At 34.6% G+C, this 22,500-nt stretch overlaps 1 protein-coding gene across 1 annotated transcript; it reads left to right on the top strand.

Moving 5' to 3' along the window:
• Positions 1-11,847: 11,847 nt before the first annotated feature.
• Positions 11,848-12,786, top strand: LOC141562443 (olfactory receptor 51M1-like). The gene has a single exon (XM_074302480.1). The coding sequence runs from the start codon at positions 11,848-11,850 to the stop codon at positions 12,784-12,786; it is 939 nt and encodes a 312-aa protein (XP_074158581.1).
• The last annotated feature ends 9,714 nt before the right edge of the window (positions 12,787-22,500 follow it).

The raw sequence follows: 22,500 nt of genomic DNA, 5'->3' as shown, positions 1-22,500 counted from the left end.
GTACAAGGGATAATGTTGTTTAAAAAAAATTACCTATGAATATGTACTGTCAAAGAAAATGTTATAATTATAAAAAATTTTTAAAAATTAAAAAAAAATAATGCCCCTACCTGTTGTGAGGATTAAATGAGATAAAATTTATAAAGTGTTTAGCATAGTTCCTGGAACATAATATATTTTTAAAGCAGAATTATTTGGACATTTTCCTGACTTTGCCTGTCTAATTGCTTTTGAGAATTGGTGAATTTGTCCACTTTTACTTCTCCATTCTTCCCATTCTCAATTTGGTTTATTTTCTGTATATATGTTATTTTTATTTTTTTCTGTGAGATAAAGTTTGGGAAATTCTAGTGGTCTTGCTTAGAACTGAGCTGAAATTTAGCAAGACCTTTGATAAAGGGATGAGCTCCAGCCTTGACTTATTTTACCAGAATATATAGAGTGTTTAGATACCACAGGGCCAAAATGAAAATTAAAAATGTTTTTTCAGCAATCCTAGCAAAATGGCTTATGTTTCAATGTTTTAACTTCCGGCAAAACATAATAGTAGTTATGTTATAAACAATGGATTTCTAATTTAAGCTTTTTGTCAATAAGCACTAGTGAAAACTTTTTGTATTAAATATGCCTTTTTGTTTAAAGAAAATTGGTAACTGTCCTATACCTGGTTTAAATTATACTTCAAGAATTTTTACGTTCCACCATTTGGTAGGATCCAAGAAAAAAAAATCAAAGCTTATTTTTAAACTATTTTTCTCAAGTGTTCTGGGAATATGATACAATTAGAGAAAAAGTATGAGAAAAGGAGTCTAATTTCTTTTCTATATGAACAGGCACCCTTAAGATTAAATTTAATCTAAAGTGTAGTACAGGTGCAAAATGGATGCACCCTGTAGTGAAGAGGAAGAAGGTACAATGCTCCCAACCTCTTTGGACCCAAATTTTGAGGGGTTTTTTAGACTGATCATATGGGTAGAAAGAATAAACTTTTATTAAAAATATATTATGTTCCAGGAACTATGCTAAACACTTTATAAATTTTATCTCATTTAATCCTCACAACAGGTAGGGGCATTATTTTTTTTTAATTTTTAAAAATTTTTTATAATTATAACATTTTCTTTGACAGTACATATTCATATGTAATTTTTTTTAACAACATTATCCCTTGTACTCTCTTCTGTTCCAAGTTTTTCCCCTCCTTCCTTCCACCCCCTCCCCTAGATGGCAGACATTCCCATACATATTAAATATCTTATAGTATATCCTAGGTACAATATATATGTGCAGAACTGAATTTTGTTGTTGTTGTTGCAAAGGAAGAATTGTATTCGGAAGCTAAAAATAATCTGGGAAGAAAAACAAAACAAAACAAAACAAAACAGTGCTCACAATTTATACTCATTTCCCAGTGTTCCATTTCTGGATGTAGCTGATTCTGTCCATCATTGATCAATTGGAATTGAATTAGCTCTTCTCTTTGTTGAAGATATCCACTTCCATCAGAATACATCCTCATACAGTATCATTGTTGAAGTGCATAATGATCTCCTGGTTCTGCTCTTTTCACTTAGCATCAGTTGATGTAAGTCTCTCCAAGCCTCTCTGTATTCCTCCTGTTGGTCATTTCTTACAGAAAAATAATATTCCATAACATTCATATACCATAATTTACCCAACCATTCTCCAATTGATGGACATCCATTCATTTTCCAGCTTCTAGCCACTATGAAAAGGGCTGCCACAAACATTTTGGCACATACATGTCCCTTTCCCTTCTTTAGTATTTCCTTGGGATATAAGCCCAGGAGTAGCCCTGCTGGGTCAAAGGATATGCACATTTTGATAACTTTTTGGGCATAATTCAAGATTGCTCTCCAGAATGGTTGGATTCTTTCACAACTCCACCAACAATGCATTAGTGTCCCAGTTTTCCCACAGCCCCTCCAACATTCATCATTATTTGTTCATGTCATCTTAGCCAATCTGACAGGTGTGTAATGATATCTCAAAGTTGTCTTAATTTGCATTTCTCTGATCAGTAGTGATTTAGAACACTCTTTCATATGGGTGGAAATAATTTTAATTTCATCATCTGAAAATTGTCTGTTCATATCCTTTGACCATTTATCAATGGGAGAATGGCTTGATTTCTTATAAATTAAAGTCAATTCTCTGTATATTTTGGAGATGAGGCCTTTATCAAAACCTTTAACTGTAAAAATGTTTTCCCAATTTGTTACTTCCCTTCTAATCTTGTTTGCATTAGTTTTGTTTGTGCAGAAACTTTTTAATTTGGTGTAATCAAAATGTTCTGTTTTGTGATCAATAATGGTCTCTAGTTTTCCCTTGGACACAAACTCCTTCCTCCTCCACAAGTCTGAGAGGTAAACCATCCCATGTTCCTCCAATTTATTTATGATTTCATTCTTTATGCCTAAATCTTGGACCCATTTTGATCTTATCTTAGTATGTGGTGTTAAATATGAGTCCATGCCTAGTTTCTGCCATACTAATTTCCAGTTTTCCCAGCAGTTTTTGTCAAATAATGAATTCTTATCCCAAAAGTTGGGATCTTTGGGTTTGTCAAACACTAGATTGCTATTTTTATTCACTATCTTGCCCTGTGAACCTAACCTATGCCACTGATCAACTAGTCATTTTCTTAGCCAATACCAAATGGTTTTGGTGACTGTTGCTTTATAATATAGTTCTAGATCAGGTACAGCTAGACCACCTTCGTTTAATTTTTTTTCATTACTTCCCTTGAATTTCTTGACCTTTTGTTGTTCCATATGAATTTTGTTGTCATTTTTTCTAGGTCATTAAAATAGTCTCTTGGGAGTCTGATTGGTATAGCACTAAATAAATAGATTAGTTTAGGGAGTATTGTCATCTTAATTATATTTGCTCGGCCTATCCAAGAGCACTCAATGTCTTTCCAATTATTTACATCTGACTTTATTTTTGTGGCAAGTGTTTCATAATTTTGCTCATATAATTCCTGACTTTCCTTTGGAAGATATTTTATACTATTGACAGTTATTTTGAATGGAATTTCTCTTTGTATCTTTTGCTCTTGGATTGTGTTGGTAATGTATAAAAATGCTCAGGATTTATGTGGATTTATTTTGTATCCTGCAACTTTGCTAAAACTCTGAATTATTTCTAATAGCTTTTTAGCAGAGTCTTTGGGGTTCTCTAAGTATACCATTATGTCATCTGCAAAGAGTGATAGTTTGATTTCCTCATTTCCTACTCTAATTCCTTGAATCTCTTTCTCGGTTCTTATCGAGGCTAGGGTTTCTAGTACTATATCGAATAGTAATGGTGATAGTGGGCAACCTTGTTTCACTCCTGATCTTACAGGTCCAGTTTATCGCCATTATATATGATGTTTACTGATGGTTTTAAATATATGCTCATTATTATTTTAAGGAATAGTCCATTTATTCCTATACTCTCAAGCGTTTTCAGTAGGAATAGATGTTGGAATTTATCAAATGCTTTTTCTGCATCTATTGAGATGATCATATTGTTTTTTATTAATTTGATTATTAATAGGGTCACTCATACTAATAGTTTTCCTAATATTAAACCAGCCCTGCATTCCTGGTATAAATCCTACTTGATCATAGTGTATTATCCTGGGGATGATTTTCTGAAGTCTTTTTGCTAATATCTTATTTAAGATTTTAGCATCAATATTCATTAAGGAGATTGGTCTATAGTTTTCTTTCTCAGTTTTCAATCTACCTGGTTTAGGTATCAGTACCATGTCTAAGACACAGATTCTAATAGGCAGAGAAGGAAAGGGAGAAAATTCCAGGAATGGGAAATAGTACAAAAGCAGGAAAGGATTGAGAGCATTTGGAGTGAAAAACAGCAGATAGGGCCAGTATATCTGGACAGTAGATTATAAGGAAGGGAATTAATATATAATAACACTTAAAAGAAAGGAAAGGTATGGAGTTTTAAATGCCAAGTGGAGGGGCTTCATTTGATCCCAGAGGTACTAGTAAGTCAATGGAATTTACTGAGCTTTAGGGAATGTTGGTGTGTTTAGGGAAGATGGGTGTGTTAGAGAAATCATTGTGTCAACTATAGAGAGAACAAATTAGAGCTTAGTAAAACCTGAGTTAGGAAAGCAAATTAGGAGGACTACTGCAATAATCCAGGAAAGAGGTGATAGGACTTGAAACTAGAGTGGCTCTTTGAGCACTGAGAAGAGAATGTATGCAAGACAGAAATAACCAACATGTATATAAAATAAATTCAAAGTAATTAGGATTGGAATAAGGCACTATTGGCTAGCAAGATTTAGACATGGATTCATATAGGATATAGCATTTGAGCTGATATTTGGAGAAAATTAAATATTGTATGAGGTGGAAATAAAAGAGTATATGACATGGTAGGGAACCTTCATGCAAAGGCATGGAGATAAAACAAAGCATATTTTTGTGTGAAACACTCACTTGGCTATACTAGAGTGTTAAAGGGACTGCTTGTTGTTGCTAGTTACATTGTAAATTCATTAGAGAAGGTTCTGGCTTTTGTCTTTCTTTGCAGCAAAAGTGCTTAATCCTGAGCCTTCTATTTATTAGACTCTTAATACAAGCTTATTGATTAAAAATGAAAAATTAGGAAAAGCAGTTGGAGTCAGATTTTCCATTCTTTAAATTCAAATTAGAAGAATTTGCAATTGATTCTAAAGGTAATAAAAAGCCAGTAGAATCTGTTGAGCAAGAGAATTTCATGGTCAGAGCTGTGCTCCAGACTAGGAAAATTAGCTAAGTAGAGAATGGACTAGAAAAGATAAGTCCTTAAATCAGGATTGCCTTGGAAGACAATGAGAATAGTCTAGAGAAAGGAAGAAATGGAAGTTTTTCTTGAGCAAATATTAACAATATTTAGCAACTGGTTGGACATCTAGAATTAGGGGGAAGGAGGAAATTAAAAAGGTCTGTGTTTGGATTTAGAACATAAAAGTTTTATATATTAAAGAAAATGAAAGATTGTCTAGGAATCAAGAGGTTTTGCTTTTAGTTCATTCATTGATTTCCTATGTGACTTGTTTGTTGTTGTTATTTGGTTGTATCACTCATGTTCAGATCTTTGTGATCCCATTTGGAGTTTTCTTGGCAAGAATACTGAAGTAGTTTATCATTTCCTTCTGCAATTCGTTTTTCAAATGAGGAAACTGGAGCAATAGGTTTAAGTGACTTGCCTAGGATCACACAGCTAATGAGTCTGAGACTGTATTTGCACTCAGGTTTTCCTGTCTCCAAGCCCAGAACTCTATCCACTCTGCCATCTAGCTGCTCTTCCTCTGTGACTTTGGGCAAATCAATCAATCTTATAAGAAATTAGTTCATTCTTTAGCCATAAAATGAGAATAATAACCTTCATCTTCAAAGGCTTATGGCACTAATATGAAACTCTAATAAAAACAATGAAAAAGAAAATGATTTGGAATGAATCCAACAACCTAAAAATGGAAGAATTTATCAGTTATTATTGTTTCAACTGAGTCTCTTGGGCTTATTTTATATAATGATTCCCAAGGCATCAAATTAGTCCAGTAGAGCTCAATGGTCCTGAGGGAGGGCCTAAAAGAGAGACACTATAAATATCCTATGACCTGCAGTCAGTCAGTATGAGTGGTGGGTCCACGCCATTTTATTTTCCTGATGACCAAGCAATCTACACTTAGCTCTGGGCTCTAGGTAAGGTCCCTGCAGACTGTGGGAGGTGGCAAGGGTGATCAACTGAGAATTGTGTTGTAAGATTTTGAGATGGTATAATGATATGAATATCAGAGTTCTCTAGTTTAATATCAGGAGTTGACTGCTAGGTTATCAGAGGAGTGGAAAGGTTAGAGGACAGTTCTTGAAGTCTACTGATGACATGAATTGGGACAGCATGGCACACAAAGTAGTCATTACATGCATACAAACAGGAAAGGCTGACCCAGGAGCATTACTGGGGTGCAAAAAGCATGCCCATTAATCTCCTAGCCAGATTATATAAAAATAGATGCATTCAAATATAGAGCATTGTAAGGCTAGGTGGTTCAGTGGATAGTGTTGAACTTCCATTTGGAAAGACCTAAGGTTGACTCTTGTCCCAGTCATTTACTAGCTTCATAATCCCAGACAAGTCATTTAAACTTTCTCTGCTTTGTTTCCTCATTTGTAACTCTAATAAAGCTGTTAGAGTTGCATGAAATAGCTTGTCAAGTGTTTCACAAACCATATGATATTATATAAATTAAGCTATTCCAAAAGAAATGGTATCTCTCAGAAGGATTAGCTTTCAGTTTCAGCTGAGGAAGAAAACATTTTGAGAAGGTTGTAGGGTAATGTATTCACAAAAAACCAAAGATTCCAAAGGACATCTATCTGCCCACTTACCTAGCTTGTTATAAGGTTTACAAAGTAAACCTTAATATGACATTGCAATGTAAATTAATCCATTTATAATTATCATTAATCACATAAGAAATATGGCTGTATGTGAATTTAGAACAGAGGTTGGATTGTATAGCCTAAATATCTACAAGGAAAATTTTAGCTAAAGATAACAAATAATGTTCAAGAATGTAATTTTAATGTTGCAAAAAAAAAGACCTGATTGAAAAAAGATTGAGGCAAATGCACATGGATATCTTCAATAAATTTAGCTCTTCAAAAGATATGTATAGGAGATTAAAACAAACTCAAGAAAGAGAATGAATACTAAGGATTGATCTGTTCTGTGATAAATAGCATCAGGGCAGTTTTACCTCAAAATAAACCAGAGACAGAAATGAAAATTAAGGACAACAAAGCAAGAGATTTCAGAGTAATGTAAAATTACTGCTTAGCATAGATGGGATGAAAATAACAGCCAAAAAAAGAACTTCTTAAATTACTGAGCTTCTGTTTTATCTGTCAAGAATAATTATTTTTGAACTGGGAAGAATAAATAAAAATATTTAATAAATGATTAAAAACTAAGATAGGAGAGATAATAATAAAAGAGGTACCACATACCTTCAAAGAATTCAAGTAATCAGACATAAATCAATACATCCCAGTGCAATGGAATGAATGACTAATGTATAAAGCTAGGCCATTGTCAGGGATTATTTTTAAATTACAGAGAAAAGAAAAGGTGGGAAAGGATCTGAGACAAGCAATATATCTATATTTCGAGAAAGGGAAGGGAATCTATAAACTAGAGACAATTCAATTTAAATGGGTTCCATGTTCAATTATAGAATACATTTTTTAGAGAGATTGCTTATGAATGTTTTGAAATCAAACTTGGGATCAATAAAACCCTACTCTAATTTCATTAATACTTTGTCATTAAATATTAAGCTTTTTTTTAAAACCAGGACTAATATAAAAAGATAACACATTGTCCACTTGGATTTCAGAAAAGTATTTGACAAGTTTTCCTCCTAATGTGGAGGATAAGATAAAAATATGTTACCAAGAGGGTAGTATTTTTAAATATATTTGAGAATGAAAAGAATAATCTGATATCAATGGTTGTGTAAATGAGTTGATATCAACTTTGAGGGAGATTTTTAATGGTATGTGCAATGTATGCGTTCTTGGCCCTGTGCTATTCAACATTTTTATGAGTGACAGTATACACACATATATGTATATGTGTATAATATAATATTTATGTGTACACATATATGTACATATGTATGTACATATGTATGTACATATATATAATTTGTGTTATATGTATATAGAATTTGTATTTATATGTATATACCATTTATGTGTATGTGTGCATGTTTTTTATATGTGTTGGCACATATCTCAAACCTACAAAACTTGCAAAAAAAGTTGGAAGGGATATGTAATGTTAACTGCTAATATCAAGATCCAAGAAAGACCTTAGCAAGGTAAATTAAGGGACTAGACATAATAAGATAAAATTTTATAGGATTTATAGGATTTTATCAGGATTTTAGTGGGTGACAACTTTAGGATCAAATTGCTAGATGGTATAGTAGATAGAAGGCCAGACATACCATCAGAAAAATTCATCTTCCTGAGTTCAAACCTGGCCTTCAACACTTAATAGAAGTGTGATCCTGGGTGTGACTTAACTGTTTTCCTCAGTTTACTTATCTGTAAAATTAGCTAGAGAAAGAGTTGGCAAAACATTCTACTCTCTTTGCCAAGAAAACCCCAAATCTGGTTGTAAAGAGTTGAACATGATTGAAAAATGATTGGACTCAGGATCAGTTTATAGTTTAAAATGGCAGCTAAACAATCTAACAGCATCACAGGTGTTTTAATTTAATTTAATTTCCAGGACAAAGGAAGTTATTGTCCTACAATGTTCTGCAAGGTCAGATCATTTTTAGACTATCAGGCTTAGTCCCAAATGCATCATTTTAGGAAAGACTTTGTTCAGAGAAAGAACATTTACAGCAAAGGTTCTTAACCTAGAATTCATGGGCCTGAAGGGGCCTGTGGATAGATTTCAGGGGATCTGTGAAGTTGTAACTTCAATGTTTTTCATATATACACATACATTTTTAAAAGTTGGCTTTCCTTTTTGAACCTGTGTATTTTATTTTCTGCATTTAAAAACATTAACTTGAGGAGTTCACAGATTTCCCCATTAGCCAAAGGGGTCCATTACACACAGTATAATGTTAAGAATCCTTAGTCTAGAGAATGTTCATCCAGATAGAAATGGATGAGAAACTATGATGTACAGAATTAGTTGAAGAATCTAGTGATGTTTGGATTAGGGAAGTGAAGATAATCGTGGCATGATAACTTTTCTCAATTGTTTGATATGTTGTTTATGGGAAAGGAACAAGTCTTGCTTTGTCTCTAGATGTAAGAAATAAAAGTAGTTGTTCAGTCATTTTTCAGTCATGTATGGCTTTATGTGACCCCATTTGGGGTATTCTTAGTAAATACATTGATTTCCTTTTCCAGCCCATTTTATAGATAAGGAACTGAGGCAAATAGTGGTTAAATGAATTTAAAGCATCTATTGTTTTTAATGTGTCTTTAGAAAGATCTTTCTTAGAATGTTCCTCTTTAGCACCATTTCCCCTAAAATGTTCATTTTATTTTATTTTTGCACACACACACACACATATGTGTGTGTGTGTGTGTGTGTGTATATGTATAAAATGTAGTTGTTTGGAATGCTACTTTTTAATAATGTACTTCCTTTTAGAATGTTCTTTGTTAGAAATTCTAAGTTCTACTGTTTTCTCCTATAATGTTCTTTATTAGAACATTCTTCAGTAATCTTAATTGGCTCTTTTCCCTTCCCATTTAAAAATCTCTTCCTATATCCAACTCTCTTTCCCTTGTGTTCTTAAGAAAAGAAAAGAAAGTCTAAAAGCAAACCATAATAAGGAATTGTATATGTATGTAGGCAAAAAAAGCTGGGTGCTCAAGTGATATACAAACTCCAAAATGTTTTTCCAAGATAAAATTATTACCTATCTCATCCCTAATTCAATGTATTCTTTTTTTTCAGTGCCCTCTGAAATGTCTCAACTCCATCAAAAATGAAACTACTCAGTTCTACTATAAAAGTGGAGAAAGAGGAGAATTAGGTTTGAGGAAGTAAGAGACCTTTACTATAACTTTTATCATTGGGAATTAGGACATCAGGAGATTAATCTTTCACAATCAATGACAAATCATATCTCTATTAACACTCACAAAATTTTTTTATTTAGTTTTATTTAGACTTATTTCACAAGTACAATGTGAGTGCTTTTCTTTTACTCCCTCCCTCCCTCCCTCCTTCCTCCCTCCTTCCCTTCCTTCCTTCCTTCCTTCCTTCTTTCCTTCCTTCCTTCCTTCCTTCCTTCCTTCCTTCCTTCCTTCCTTCCTTCCTTCCTTCCTTCCTTCCTTCCTTCCTTCCTTCCTTCCTTCCTTCCTTCCTTCCTTCCTTCCCCCCTTCCTTCCTTCCCTTCCTTCTCTCCCTTCCTTCCTTCCCTTCCTTCCTTCCTTCCTTCCTTCCTTCCTTCCTTCCTTCCTTCCTTCCTTCCTTCCTTCCTTCCTTCCTTCCTTCCTTCCTTCCTTCCTTCCTTCCTTCCTTCCTTCCTTCCTTCCTTCCTTCCTTCCTTCCTTTTTAGTATTTTTACTTAAATTTTTGAGTTCCAAATTCTATCCCTTCTTTCTTCCTTCTTCTCTCCCCTCTGGATGGTAAAGCAACAAGATATAGGTAATGCATGTGCAATTATGTAAAATATTTGCATTTTAATCATTATATATAAGACTCAAGTAAAACAAAAGGGCAGTGAAAATCCACATGCTTTATTCTGTATTCAATAATATCAATTCTTTTTCTGGAGGTAGATATTATGCTTTATTATTAATCTATTATATTGATGAGAATAACTAAGTCATTCACAATTCTTCATTGAACAATGTTGCTGTTATTATGTCCAATATGCTTCTGGTTCTTTTCAGTTCACTATGCAATCAGTTCATGTAAGTTTCTCCAGGTTTTTCTGAAATCATCCTGCTTATCAATTCTTACAGTATAATAATATTCTATTACAATAATATACCACAGATTGTTTAGCAATTGATGGGCATCCCTTTGAATTGCATTTCTTAGCCACAATAAAAAGAGCATCTATAATTTGTTTTATACAAATATGTCTTTTTGCCTTTTTTGACATCTTTGGAATATAAACCTAGAAGGGTATCAAGGGGTGTGCACAGTCTTATAGCCTTTTGGGTATAGCTCCAAATTACTTTCCAGAATGATTGGATAGTTCACAATTCCCCCAACAGTACATTAACGTTCCAGTTTTTCATATTCCCTCCAACATTCAATATTTTCCTTTTTTGTAATATTAGTAATGCTGATAGGTGATATCTCAGAGTTGTTTTAATTTGAATTTCTCTGATTAGTAGTGATTTAGAACATTTTTATATGAATACAGATATCTTTGACTATAGATTTAAATTATTTGTTTGAAAAAAATTTGTTCATTTCTTTGACCATTTATCAATTGGAGAATAGCTTGGTTTTTTTGTTGGTTTTTTTTTTGTTTGTTTGTTTTTGTTTTTGTTTTTTAACAATTTGACCCAGTTCTCTCTATATATGAGAAATGAGATCTTTATTGAAGATAATTTTTGCAATTCCTTGCCCAAGTTTTTTTTTCTTTCCTAATAATTTTGGTTGCATTGGTTTAATTTATACAATTTAAAAAATTTATATAATGAAAATTATCTAATTTACATTTTATGATGCTCTTTCTATATCTTCTTTTATCCTAAGTCTTTTCTTTATCCATATATCTGACAGGTAAATTTTTCCATGCTCTCCTATTTTATAGTAAATGTGAGTGTTTTTTCAACATTATTTAACCATCCTGGACTCCTCAGGGATCATATTAGGATATGACAAAAGATGTTTTGATCTCTAATACTGATAGACCAAATGAAAAAGCACTTTGGATAGGTTACATACCTATAAAAGCATGAGGCATAATGGAAAGAGCCATGGGGGTGACATTGCAGGACAGGGGTTCCATCCTAAACTTTGGCACCTGTATAAGGCCTTGGAAAACTCACCTAACTTCTCCAAGCCTTAGTTCCTTACCTGTATAAGAAAGAAGCTGGGTAACATGGCCTCTCAGGTTCTTTCCTCCTCTAAATCTAGGATTTTAAGATTGCTATGCCTCCATTTTCTTGTATATAATATGACGGGATTATACTAAATAATCTCTAGGAACCCTGTAAATTTTAGATCCTAGGAAATATCTATAATTGTTATTTTTAAGTACTCCTGATTTGCTTTCTATTCAAAGGGACAAAGACCAGGCTCTGCCTGTATGCCATGTCTCCCCACAACCATACTCACTCTGATGTGCTGACCTTCCTTCTGCCCAGCCTCCCAGGGCTAGGGGCCCCAGGACTCCTCAGCATCCTTGGTTTGACCTATGGCACCACCCTTCTGGGAAATGGTCTGCTCCTTCTCACCATCTGTGCCAACACCTACCTGCACCAACCTCAGTTCTCACTTCTGGCACTGTTGGCCGCTACAGACTTGGGTCTGGCCCTTTCTATGCTGCCTACCATCTTGGATGCTCTGTGGTTCCCAATCCCTACTATCTCTAGAGATGTTTGCATCCTCCAGATGTGCTGCCTTTATTCCATCTCCACTGGGCAGTCCTCTGTGCTGCTGGCTATGGCCTTGGACCGTTGGTTAGCTGTGTGTCATCCTCTCTACTATTTGGCCTTTTTTACCCCCAGCCGCCTTGTGTGGACCAGTCTGGCTTTCATCCTTCGGGCCACCATCCCACTGTTGCCCACTCCTTTGCTAATACCCTCTTGCAGTACTTGTAATCTCTCCCTCCCTTTCTGCTTCCCAACAGAAGTGCTGCAGCTTTCCTGTGGAGGACAGGGCTGGACATATCTAGCTGTGTCTCTGCTTGCTACAGTCAGTATGGATATAGTTCTCATTACTATCTCCTATTGTCTGGTTCTCTGGGAAGTGGTGAAGAGGGTATCTCCTGCTTGGCAGCACAAAGCCCTGAGAACATTCACTGCCCACCTCTGTGCCCTCCTGGTATTTTATGGACCACTTTTTGTTTCAGCCCTATTCCCTGGCTCACTTCCAGGAAACCTCGTCTCTCTTGGCCTTCTTGCATCCCCCGCCATCCATCCCCTTGTCTATGGTATACAGTCTCATCGGCTCCGGCGTGGGATGCTTGGTGTCCTTGGTTGCCCATCAACTTTAAGAGTTTCCCCCAGACCAAAAAGGACACATCCATAGGTACGCACTTTTCAGAACTCAGGTTCTCATTGGAGGTTTAGATCACCTATCTCCTCAAATTCAAGTTTCTTGTCTCTCAGAAACCTACACATTTGGGAACAGGTATGCAGACATGTAGTAGGATGGACTGAAGTTAGATACCAATATGAACTTCAGAAAGAGGGAGAGAAAGTGAGAGAGAGAGAGAGAGAGAGAGAGAGAGAGAGAGAGAGAGAGCGCGCTATTATTCACTTTTCTGTTGTGAGTGAATTAAGAGGTAATAGAATATTGTTTTCCAAGAATATAGAATATAATAAAATAAAATCCTTGGATTATCTGTCTCACCACCCCATGCCAACTTGTAGGGGAATAATTGTAGCAGTCCTGTCCAGAAAGGGTCAGATAGAATGTTTATTGTATTATCTTTAACTCCTGCAAATTCAGCCTGGAAGGAAAAGGGTTCTTCTTTAATAGGACTTGTGGACCCAAAAAAAAGCATTTTGAGAAAGGTCAATATTCTAAAGATCGGCATTGATCTTTCTGAAATATTCCATTCCTTAGATTTCAAGTACTAAAACAATGGGCACCTTACAGAGATCAGAAAGTGATGTAGAAGAAAATCAATCACCTTAAATTAAAGGAAAAAGTGATGCTCATTGGAAGGAAAAGGAGCTAGAAAGAATCAAGAAACAATTTTAAAGGCTTTTGAATTGATATTTGACATGATTAAATAGTTAATAAGTCACTTAGTAAACATCAAGGAACTGTGCTAATTGCTGGGAAAACAAAGAAAATACAAAAAGAAGGCTCATGCACTTAAAGAATTTATATTCTAATGGAGGAGCAAATATACAAACAGCTATGTACAAACAAGAGTCAATTAAATATAATCTCGTAGAGGAGACACATTAAGATAAAGGGGAACTCAGAAAGATGTCTTGGAGAAGCCTTTAACTTGAGCTGAGGCTTTAGCTGAGAATTGGAAGAAGTTAAATAAGCTTGAAGCTAAAGTTAGGAAGGAAAGAGCTCCAGGTATGTGAGTCTAACAGAATTGGGAAATGAAGGTACTGCAGGATGGAGAAAATAGTGAAGCAAGGAAAGGAGTCACACTGGATCAGAGGGTGTGTAATGAGGAACACATAAAAAGACTGTAAAAATAGGAAGAGACCAAGTTATGGAGGACTTTCAAAGTGAAATAAGGTTTTGTTGGGTTTTCTTTTTATATTTATCTTATTCTGGAGTAATAGTGAACCACTGGAGTTCATAGATTAGAAAGGTAATGTGATTAGATCTTTCCGTTGGGATTCCTACTTATGAAGCCCTACTGTGTTGTGACTGACCATTTTGTGAAGGTTGAAACTCAGTGCTTCCCTGTGGGATATCACAGGAAATAAACAATTTCAGGCCAATCTATACCTAAAACACTTAGGCCTCAAAACAACACAAATGCTGTACATTTTACTATTTGTTATAGCCTTTCTTTAGAGTCCACCCACTTCAGAGCAGTATATTTTCCTTCTATTTTAAACATGTGACTTCAATGAACCTCTGTGATCTAGGTATATACTGAATATTCCACTTTTATAAAATGATGATCAGTTTTTCAAGACCTATCAATTTATTTGTTTTTCACTGTTGTAGGTCAGAATTTTGTTGGAACTAGAGAAGAATTTATTAATTCCCCACATTCCCACAATACCAACTGGTATTAATGTAAGTAAAATAATATACTGTACTCTTGGAACAATTTGCTGATCTATTATCTGGGACTGATCTGTCAATATCATCATCATCATCATCATCATCATCATCATCAACAACAACAACAGCAAACATTTGTTAAGTGACTGCTATATGCTGGGCACTCTGCTAAGACCTGAAGATCTATAAAGACAAAAGAACAATCCCTGAGCTTGGGGAGCTCACATTCTAGTAAAGGAGACAATACACAACCAACTATATGTATATAAGATATATATATATATACACAAAAATGAAAGTAATCAGACAAGAAAGGCTCTAGCAATTCGAGAAATCAGGAAAGACTTCTGAATATATCTCAAGCACTTTTAAGTGAAGATGACATAAAATTATCTTTGAAATTCTTGTGTAGAACTCTGAGTTCCCAAAGAATGTGTATATTCCTTAGCTAAAATGTCTCCATTTGCTATGCAAGACCTTAACTTATTTTATTTTTAATATATACATACATACACACAAATAAATATATGTTTGTCTACATTCAAATTCTCCTTGACATATGTAGTTTCAAAAGTAGATAAAAAGAATTTTAAGAAGAAGCCACTAAGAAGTTCAAAATAGGCCAAATTGAAGTTCTCTGGTTGTCCAATTAAATTATGTATTTTTCTTTTGAAAGTATTCAATTAATAAGTTTTTAAAAAAATTTTCTCTCTCTCACTCCTCTATCACTTAAAAATAGGGAAAACAGGTAATGTTACAAATTATCTGTTCCATTATCCATTGCATTATTTCCTCTAATTTTTTAACTCATAGTTTCCATGAATTCATGTTAATTATTTTTCCCTGTTCTCATATTGTTCTGAAAGTAGAAGTTCAACAAAATGTTTATTGATTTTAATTAACTTGTGTTGAATTGTCTTTCATGTATAACCTGCCATCACAGTCTCCAGCCTAACAAACATGTATTCTCAGGAATCTTTTCCCCAATCTGCCACAGACATACAGACCATGTATTTAACATGCTTAGTTTGACACTAATCTCATGCTTCCCAGTCTAAATCTTGACATAGAAACTGGAATATAAGTGGACATAAAATAAACAAAAAGAAACAGAGTTTATGGATCAGAGTAATAAGAGATAAGACTAGAAAGTTGAGATAGCACTAAATCATAGAACATTTAGAATACAAGGCAAGTGAATTTATCCTATATCAAGAAGTTGATAAGGAACCACTCAAATATTTTTAACAGATTATTGAATAAGAACCTCCTAAGTACAGAACTAGATCTATATGTTTATGTCAGATTGAAGGTTGCATGTCAGGATCTCTGTGTTTTTGTGTCAGCTTGGGAGTCCTTTGGTTGTATAATACCTAATTCAATTCAATAAACATTTATTACTTGTTTATTATGTGCAAGGTAACATGGGCCAAATATTGGTTTTGAATAATGATAATTGTATATCAGTATAATTGATTTCCTTTGAATTTTATATGTTTTATAAATTTAAAACATTATTCTGAGAAATGATCCATATGTTTCAACAGACAGCAAAGCAGGTTAGGACACAAAACAGATTTTGAACCCATATTGGAAGATGCTTTCTGGTCCAGTTACTTTCACACAGAATGTGATAAAATTTTATTAAGTAATTTGATCAAGAAGCAACAGGAATATTGAGAGGAATTATTAAGAAGAATAGTCACCATGTCACAGAATTTTAAAGTTGAGAAATAAGTCAAAAGCAAGTAATATTATTAAATGCTTGAAAATAGAATGCATGTCCTACATAAAGTGTTCTAATCTCTAGGCTTCAGGTCATCTAAGTCTTTATGGCATAGTCTTCAACTTCATCATCCTTCTAATGTTCTCCAGTGAGCAAACATTCTTTCTTAATATGGTCCCAAAAATTGAACTCAATTTTCTAATATCTCTTTTATCATTCTGGTTGTTCTAATTTTATGTAAATAAAATTTTTGTTAGGTTCAGCTCTCTTTCTCTTCTAACTCATTCAACCTTATTTCTTGACCTCAACATGCTTCTTCATGATTGCTTCTTTAAAAGTGAAGTGTCTGAAGTCCATCCTTCAGAATCTCCACAATGGAAGGACAATGTCACATTTCTGGGAATGGATAATTCAATGGTTCTCACAGTCACACTATGATGCCTACACTGGAAAGCTCTTCTCAAGTCAAATACTTGAGCTGGATCATGACAGTTATATAGGAGTTTGGAGTGGTGGGTGTCTGTTCTTAATTTATTTCTCTTTTCTTCTGCACTGTTTCCTTTGGTAAACCATATCTGACTTAAATTACTACTTCCATGCAGATGACTATTAAATCTGTTTCTCTAGGCCTGATCTCTTCTGAGAGCCTGACCTTTATCTCACATTGCCTAAAAGTACATTGTGAATTCCTAGGTATGTTATAAATTCTATAAACTAAACTAATATAATCCCATACAACTCATGAATCCCAAACCATTCTCTCCTGGTCATCTGCCCCTTCACTGTTCTTCACTATTTACTAACAACAACATAATTCATACTGATTTTTGGGTTTCTAAATTCAGATGTTAGTATATGCTTTCCCTTAGAGATATAGCTAGGCATGTGGACAAACTGCTAGACTAAGGAAGAATGGGCTGAGATTTCTGACTCCAATATTTGCTAGTTTTGTGATGATGTGACCATGAATTAACTATTTAATCTTTCTGATCCTTATTACCTTGATTTAACATTGCTTATTGATCTATTTTTTTGTGCATTATGACCCTGGGCAAGTCACTTAGTCCTCTTTGCCTCATTTCCTCATTGTAAAATACTCTGGAGAAGGAAATGGTAAAACACTCCATTATCTTTTCTAAAAAAAACCCAAATAGGGTAAAAAAAGAGTTAAAAAAAAAGCTAAAATTACTAAATGACAACAAAAAGACACCTAGACTTTAAAAAAATGTGTTGCCAAGAGTGAAAGTGAGAAAAAAAGAAATAAAAGACAATGATACTCGACTATATGAGCACCTGGGCTTGGTACCTGCTTCAGAAAAAGTGGGGAAGTTAATATGATATAAAAAAAATCCATGCTAGAAGCAAGTGAACAAAAAAGAGGACTTGGGACCTTGCAGTGACTAAAGAAGTTTGAGATTTAAATTACACTTCTTAAGACAGAACACTTGGGTAAAAGACAAACCCAGTGGAATTATTTCTGAGAAATGAATGTGATGGGACTATGTGGTCAGCAATATCCTAAAGTAGCTTCTTTGTCACACAATGCTTTATTTATCTTAAAAGGCAAAGATATCTAACTGATCAAAAATTGCACAGATCCAAAACCTAGGGGCTCAATGAATTATCAAGAATGATGATGTACAGTGAAAGTTGCCATACAGATTGTAATACCTCCATGTGTGAGCTCCAGTTTCTGGGATTATATTCTGCCTTTAGGCAAAGTGTGTTTTGACCATTGTTTCTCTGGACCCAGGTCTGTGACCATTAGAATGACCATTATCAAAAGGAAGAAACCATATCTGTACCTTCATATCATGACTTCCCAAGACAAGGGGGTCATATCTCCCCCTTCATATTAAAGAGATTCTTATCCCAGCCCAAAGGAATTGGTTATATCTTTTATCAAAGATCAGGGGCTTTCCTGATAAAAGTTTTTTTTTCTTTTGCCTCATACAGAAGATTCTTGAAAAAATGGGGATCAAATGCTGTCTCTCACATTAAACATGCCAAATCTCTAAGCCTAAGAGTGGTCTAACCAATTCTGAAATATTGTTTTAAAATATAGCTGTCACATTTTAGGAAGCATATTGATTAAGCTGCAGAACATTTAAAGGAAGTTAATCAGAATGGTGAAGGGAATCAAACTCATGTCATGAAAGAAATAGGGGTGTTCGGCCTGGATGGATGTCTTTACCTATTTAAAAAACTTTGTGTCAAAGATAAATTAATTTGATTTACTTGACTAGAGGGCAAACCTAGCAAAAACAGATACAATTTATAAGAGAAAGATTTATGTTTGACATAAGAAAAAGCTGCCTAACTACTGGGAATGCACTAAAGGCTTATGATCAAATGAAATAATGTTTGTCAAAAGCTTTGTACAGTGCCTGACACATAGTATGCACTATATAAATTCTTATTCCTTTTCCCCTTCCCCAAATATAATAGTCTAATTGTAATGATCACTGATAGAAAGGGAGAAGATATCAAAGCAAAGGTTGGCTAACCACTTTTCAGGCTCAATGTAGTGGGAATTATTTTGCAGGTATACCCCAATGGCCACTTTTGTCCCTCCAACTCTAATATTTTGTGACTCTATGAGTGGAGTACAAGAAGACTGCTGATTAGTGAAAAATATGCTGAACAAGAACACTGAGTCCATTGGACAATCAAGAATATATACCCGTGGGCAGCTAGGTGGCACAGTGGATAGAGCACCAGCCTTGAATTCAGGAGGACCCGAGTTCAAATTTGATCTCAGACACTTAACACTTCCTAGCTGTGTGACCCTGGGCAAGTCACTTAACTCCAGCCTCAAAAAAAAAAAAAAAAAAAAAAAAAAGAATATATATCCGTATCCCTCTAAACAGAATGAGTTTCTTTGCCTTAATCACTGAAGATAGAAGGATAGTCCTGAACACTGAACTGTCATAAACATAGGGAGAAGGGAATCATAGGGATATTCTCTGTTTAGGAAGACTTCCTGGAGGAGAGGGCCTCTTGGGACCTATTGCAGCTGAATCAACTTGCCTGCAAGACTTTGGTCTGAGCTGTGCCAGACCCATGAGGTCATGAGAGCCACTCAGGCACTTGTTTCTGTGAGAGAAATTTTTCCCCCCAGTGAAACAATGTCTCTGGGGAACAAGGATAATAAAAATCTAGACTTCATTCCTGTTTACTTTGGTCTGGTCAGTTCGGAGCACCAGGCTAGGCCTCAGTTCCCACTGTGACTCAGAAAAGCTACTGAGGTAGGAAGAATCACAGATTGCTTGGGTCAATTCCTGACTTCCAAGCAGAATTGTAGCTAGCTCAGGGTTGGGGCAGGAAAGCAGGTAGGGTGTGATGGGGAAGTTTCCATACATGCAGAGTTCATGTTGGAATTTCTTAATTATACAAGAAAATTTTTCACATAATATATATTTCCAATAAGACAGTATCAGAGAGGAAATTGCTTGAGGTGGTAAAAAGCTGAGAATTAGGAAATCAGAAAAAAAATGGAGATTTAAATCCCAATTCTACCATTTAATAGTTTCTTGGCCTAAGGTATATATTTCTAGAAGTAAATACAAATAAATCTCTAAATATTCTAAGGATGAATTTCCTTATTGGAATAAATTAGAATAATTTATATGACTTCAAGTTCCATTTTTACTTTATAGAATATAATGAGTTGATATTGCTTATTATAGTACACATACACACATACACACATTTACACATAGTTGAGATTTTTTTTCTCATGTTTGGATCTTATTTGTGTATTAGAAGCTGTTTTTCCCTTGCCTACTATATAATCCATAGATTCTGAGCTGGTATTCATGTACAAAATTCCAATTTGATGAAGCAGTAAACAGAGAACTGGGCCTGTAGCCAGAAAACTTGGGTTCAAATCCAACTTTATTCACTTACTAAGTATTTGACAGTGGGTGAATTTCTTAGTTTTTGTTTACCTAGTGTTTCCTCATGTATAAAATGGAGACTATACTAATACCTATTTAATGGGTTGTTGTGAGGATAAAAAGAGATAATATTTGTAAATCAGTTAGCATAGTGTTTATAATAAGCACTCAAAAATTTTATTCTTTTCCCTTCTCCTTCTCTCCAACAGGAATAAAAAAATCACTATTAGAAATTTTGAACTTCACTAGAGAAAGTTGTACTAACAATAGTAAGCCAATTTAGCATCAGAACTTCCTGGGAAAAGTTCATACCACTATTAATTGGTTACTGTAATGTTCTTTTTTATATTTTTTCTTCTTGATCTGTCCTCCAGATCTGCTATTTTTCTTATATTTCATATTCTGTTCTACTTTTTTTTTCATTTTTTATATGTTGTTTTGTTAAGTCTTAGTCTCATAACTTCACTGTCTTCCCCTTGTTCCATTCTAGTTTTCAAAGAATTGTTTTTGTCTTTAAGAATGTGTTTTTTCTAGTTAGTTAACTTTTAAACTGTTTCTTGTTTTTCTTGCATTTTTTTATTTGTTTGTTTTAGTTTTTCCTCAGTCTCTCTAATTTGATTTTTAAATTCTTTGTTGAGTTCCTCTATAAATTCTCTATGGACAGGGAATCATTTAATATTACTCTTGGGGTAGAAGAAGCTTTATTTTTACTTCACTGTTCTCTGAAGATGAACGTTGGTCTTCCCTACTCTTACAGTAACTTTCTGTAGTTGGGTTCTTCTTTGATGGTTTATTTATTTTTTTTTTTTGTAAGCACCTTTAATCATGGGATGAGGAAATAGTGCCTCTAGTTTCTCTTTTGCTCTACCCTCTGACCACCGAAGCTCCACCATTAGCAAGTTCCTGTAATCACTGCATTCCTGCCACACTGCTTCCGCACTCACAGGTATATCTAGTCCTTTCTCACCCAGGGCCTTGTCTCTGAAGCACAGATGCCTAGCATTCCTAATCAGCTGAGGGTTCCTCAGTCTTCTTGAACTCAGATCCCTAACTCCACACAGTTCAAGAGGTGAAAGTTTCTGTGGTTCATGTTGAGGCTCTAGGCATACTTAGCTCATCCCAGGGTTCCCTAGTTGGTGTTTCTGTGGAATTAGCCTGGAGGTGTTTGTACTTCACATGGGTTAATGCCCAGCCTGGGGTCTTTCTTCTGGTTTTCTTGGATTGTACCAGAATGACCCCTTTTTTGCCCCAAATCTTGATTTTTCACCAGTCTATGTTCACCATGAGGCACAATATGTTATATTTGTGGGAGAAGTCTGGAGAGTTTGAAATTTACTGTTCTACTCTGCCATCTTCCCAGAATCCTCCTTCCTATGAAAGTTGGAAAAATAGCAGCACATTCTCTTTTTTTTTTCAGGACCTCCTAAGGGTTGCTTTGGCAGTATATAATGTCTTTTATTAATTGTCCTTTGGATATATATTTTGTATGTGAATTTTCTTTTTTTACTTCCCAAATTCAGATACTCTTACCAAAACAATAGTTATATCAAGATTGAATTGGCAAATAGAATCCATCCTATGGAGTATATACAAAGGTGCCACATTTCATTCTAAATGACCATATGAAAACTTTAAGGCCAGTTTCTGGTCTTTTATGTCTTCAATTTAAAAGGTTAAAGTCCCTTTATTGGCTCTGCAGTTGAACCTGGGATATAGAAAAGAAAATAACAAATTTCTCTACTCTCTTCCTTTCTAGCTGAAAATTGTTTCAAGACTTTCTCATGCTGCTTCCAGAGTGTGGGGGGGTGTCAAGGAAAGAACTCTCATTGTCCCCATCCTGGCCTTTATTTAGCAATAAGCATCTAGCATCTGTAGCACATGCCCTGTCTGGTCTAGCCTAAACTTGGTCTGGAGTGTGTGTTTGTGTGCATGTGTGTATGAGTGTATACACGCACACATGTATGTATGCATGTGTGTCCTTTTTCTTGATTTTACTTGTGAAGATATCTATACAAATTAGCCAAGTTTGGAAACAATCATCCAAATTCCAAAATATCTGGATGACTGAGGTACCATTGAGTCAGAGATGAATATCCATAAAGAAGGAATACATGGCAACTATCCAGTGCCTTGAAGAGAATATCTACTGACAAAAAGGTTAATTAAACCCTCCTTTTATCATTGGATAGCTATAAGGAATTACTTGGTTTCTCATACTCGTGTTCAGAGATAAAGTAATTGGAAAAATGTCTTATTACAGTCTAGCAAATTTTTATGTTTAGATGAGATTTAGTTACCATCATCAGTAGTTTGTATTAGTAAGTATAAGCAAAGTTACTGATTAAAGTTTTTTTTTTAATAGTTATGGTAATGTCTTATATGGATCATTTATGTTTAGTATTTCTTTAT

The sequence above is a fragment of the Sminthopsis crassicaudata genome, chromosome 3 (assembly GCF_048593235.1).
Source record: "Sminthopsis crassicaudata isolate SCR6 chromosome 3, ASM4859323v1, whole genome shotgun sequence".
Classification (NCBI taxonomy): domain Eukaryota; kingdom Metazoa; phylum Chordata; class Mammalia; order Dasyuromorphia; family Dasyuridae; genus Sminthopsis; species Sminthopsis crassicaudata.
The sequence above is the reverse complement of the archived record's forward strand: the minus strand, read 5'-3'. Positions and strand labels throughout refer to the sequence as shown.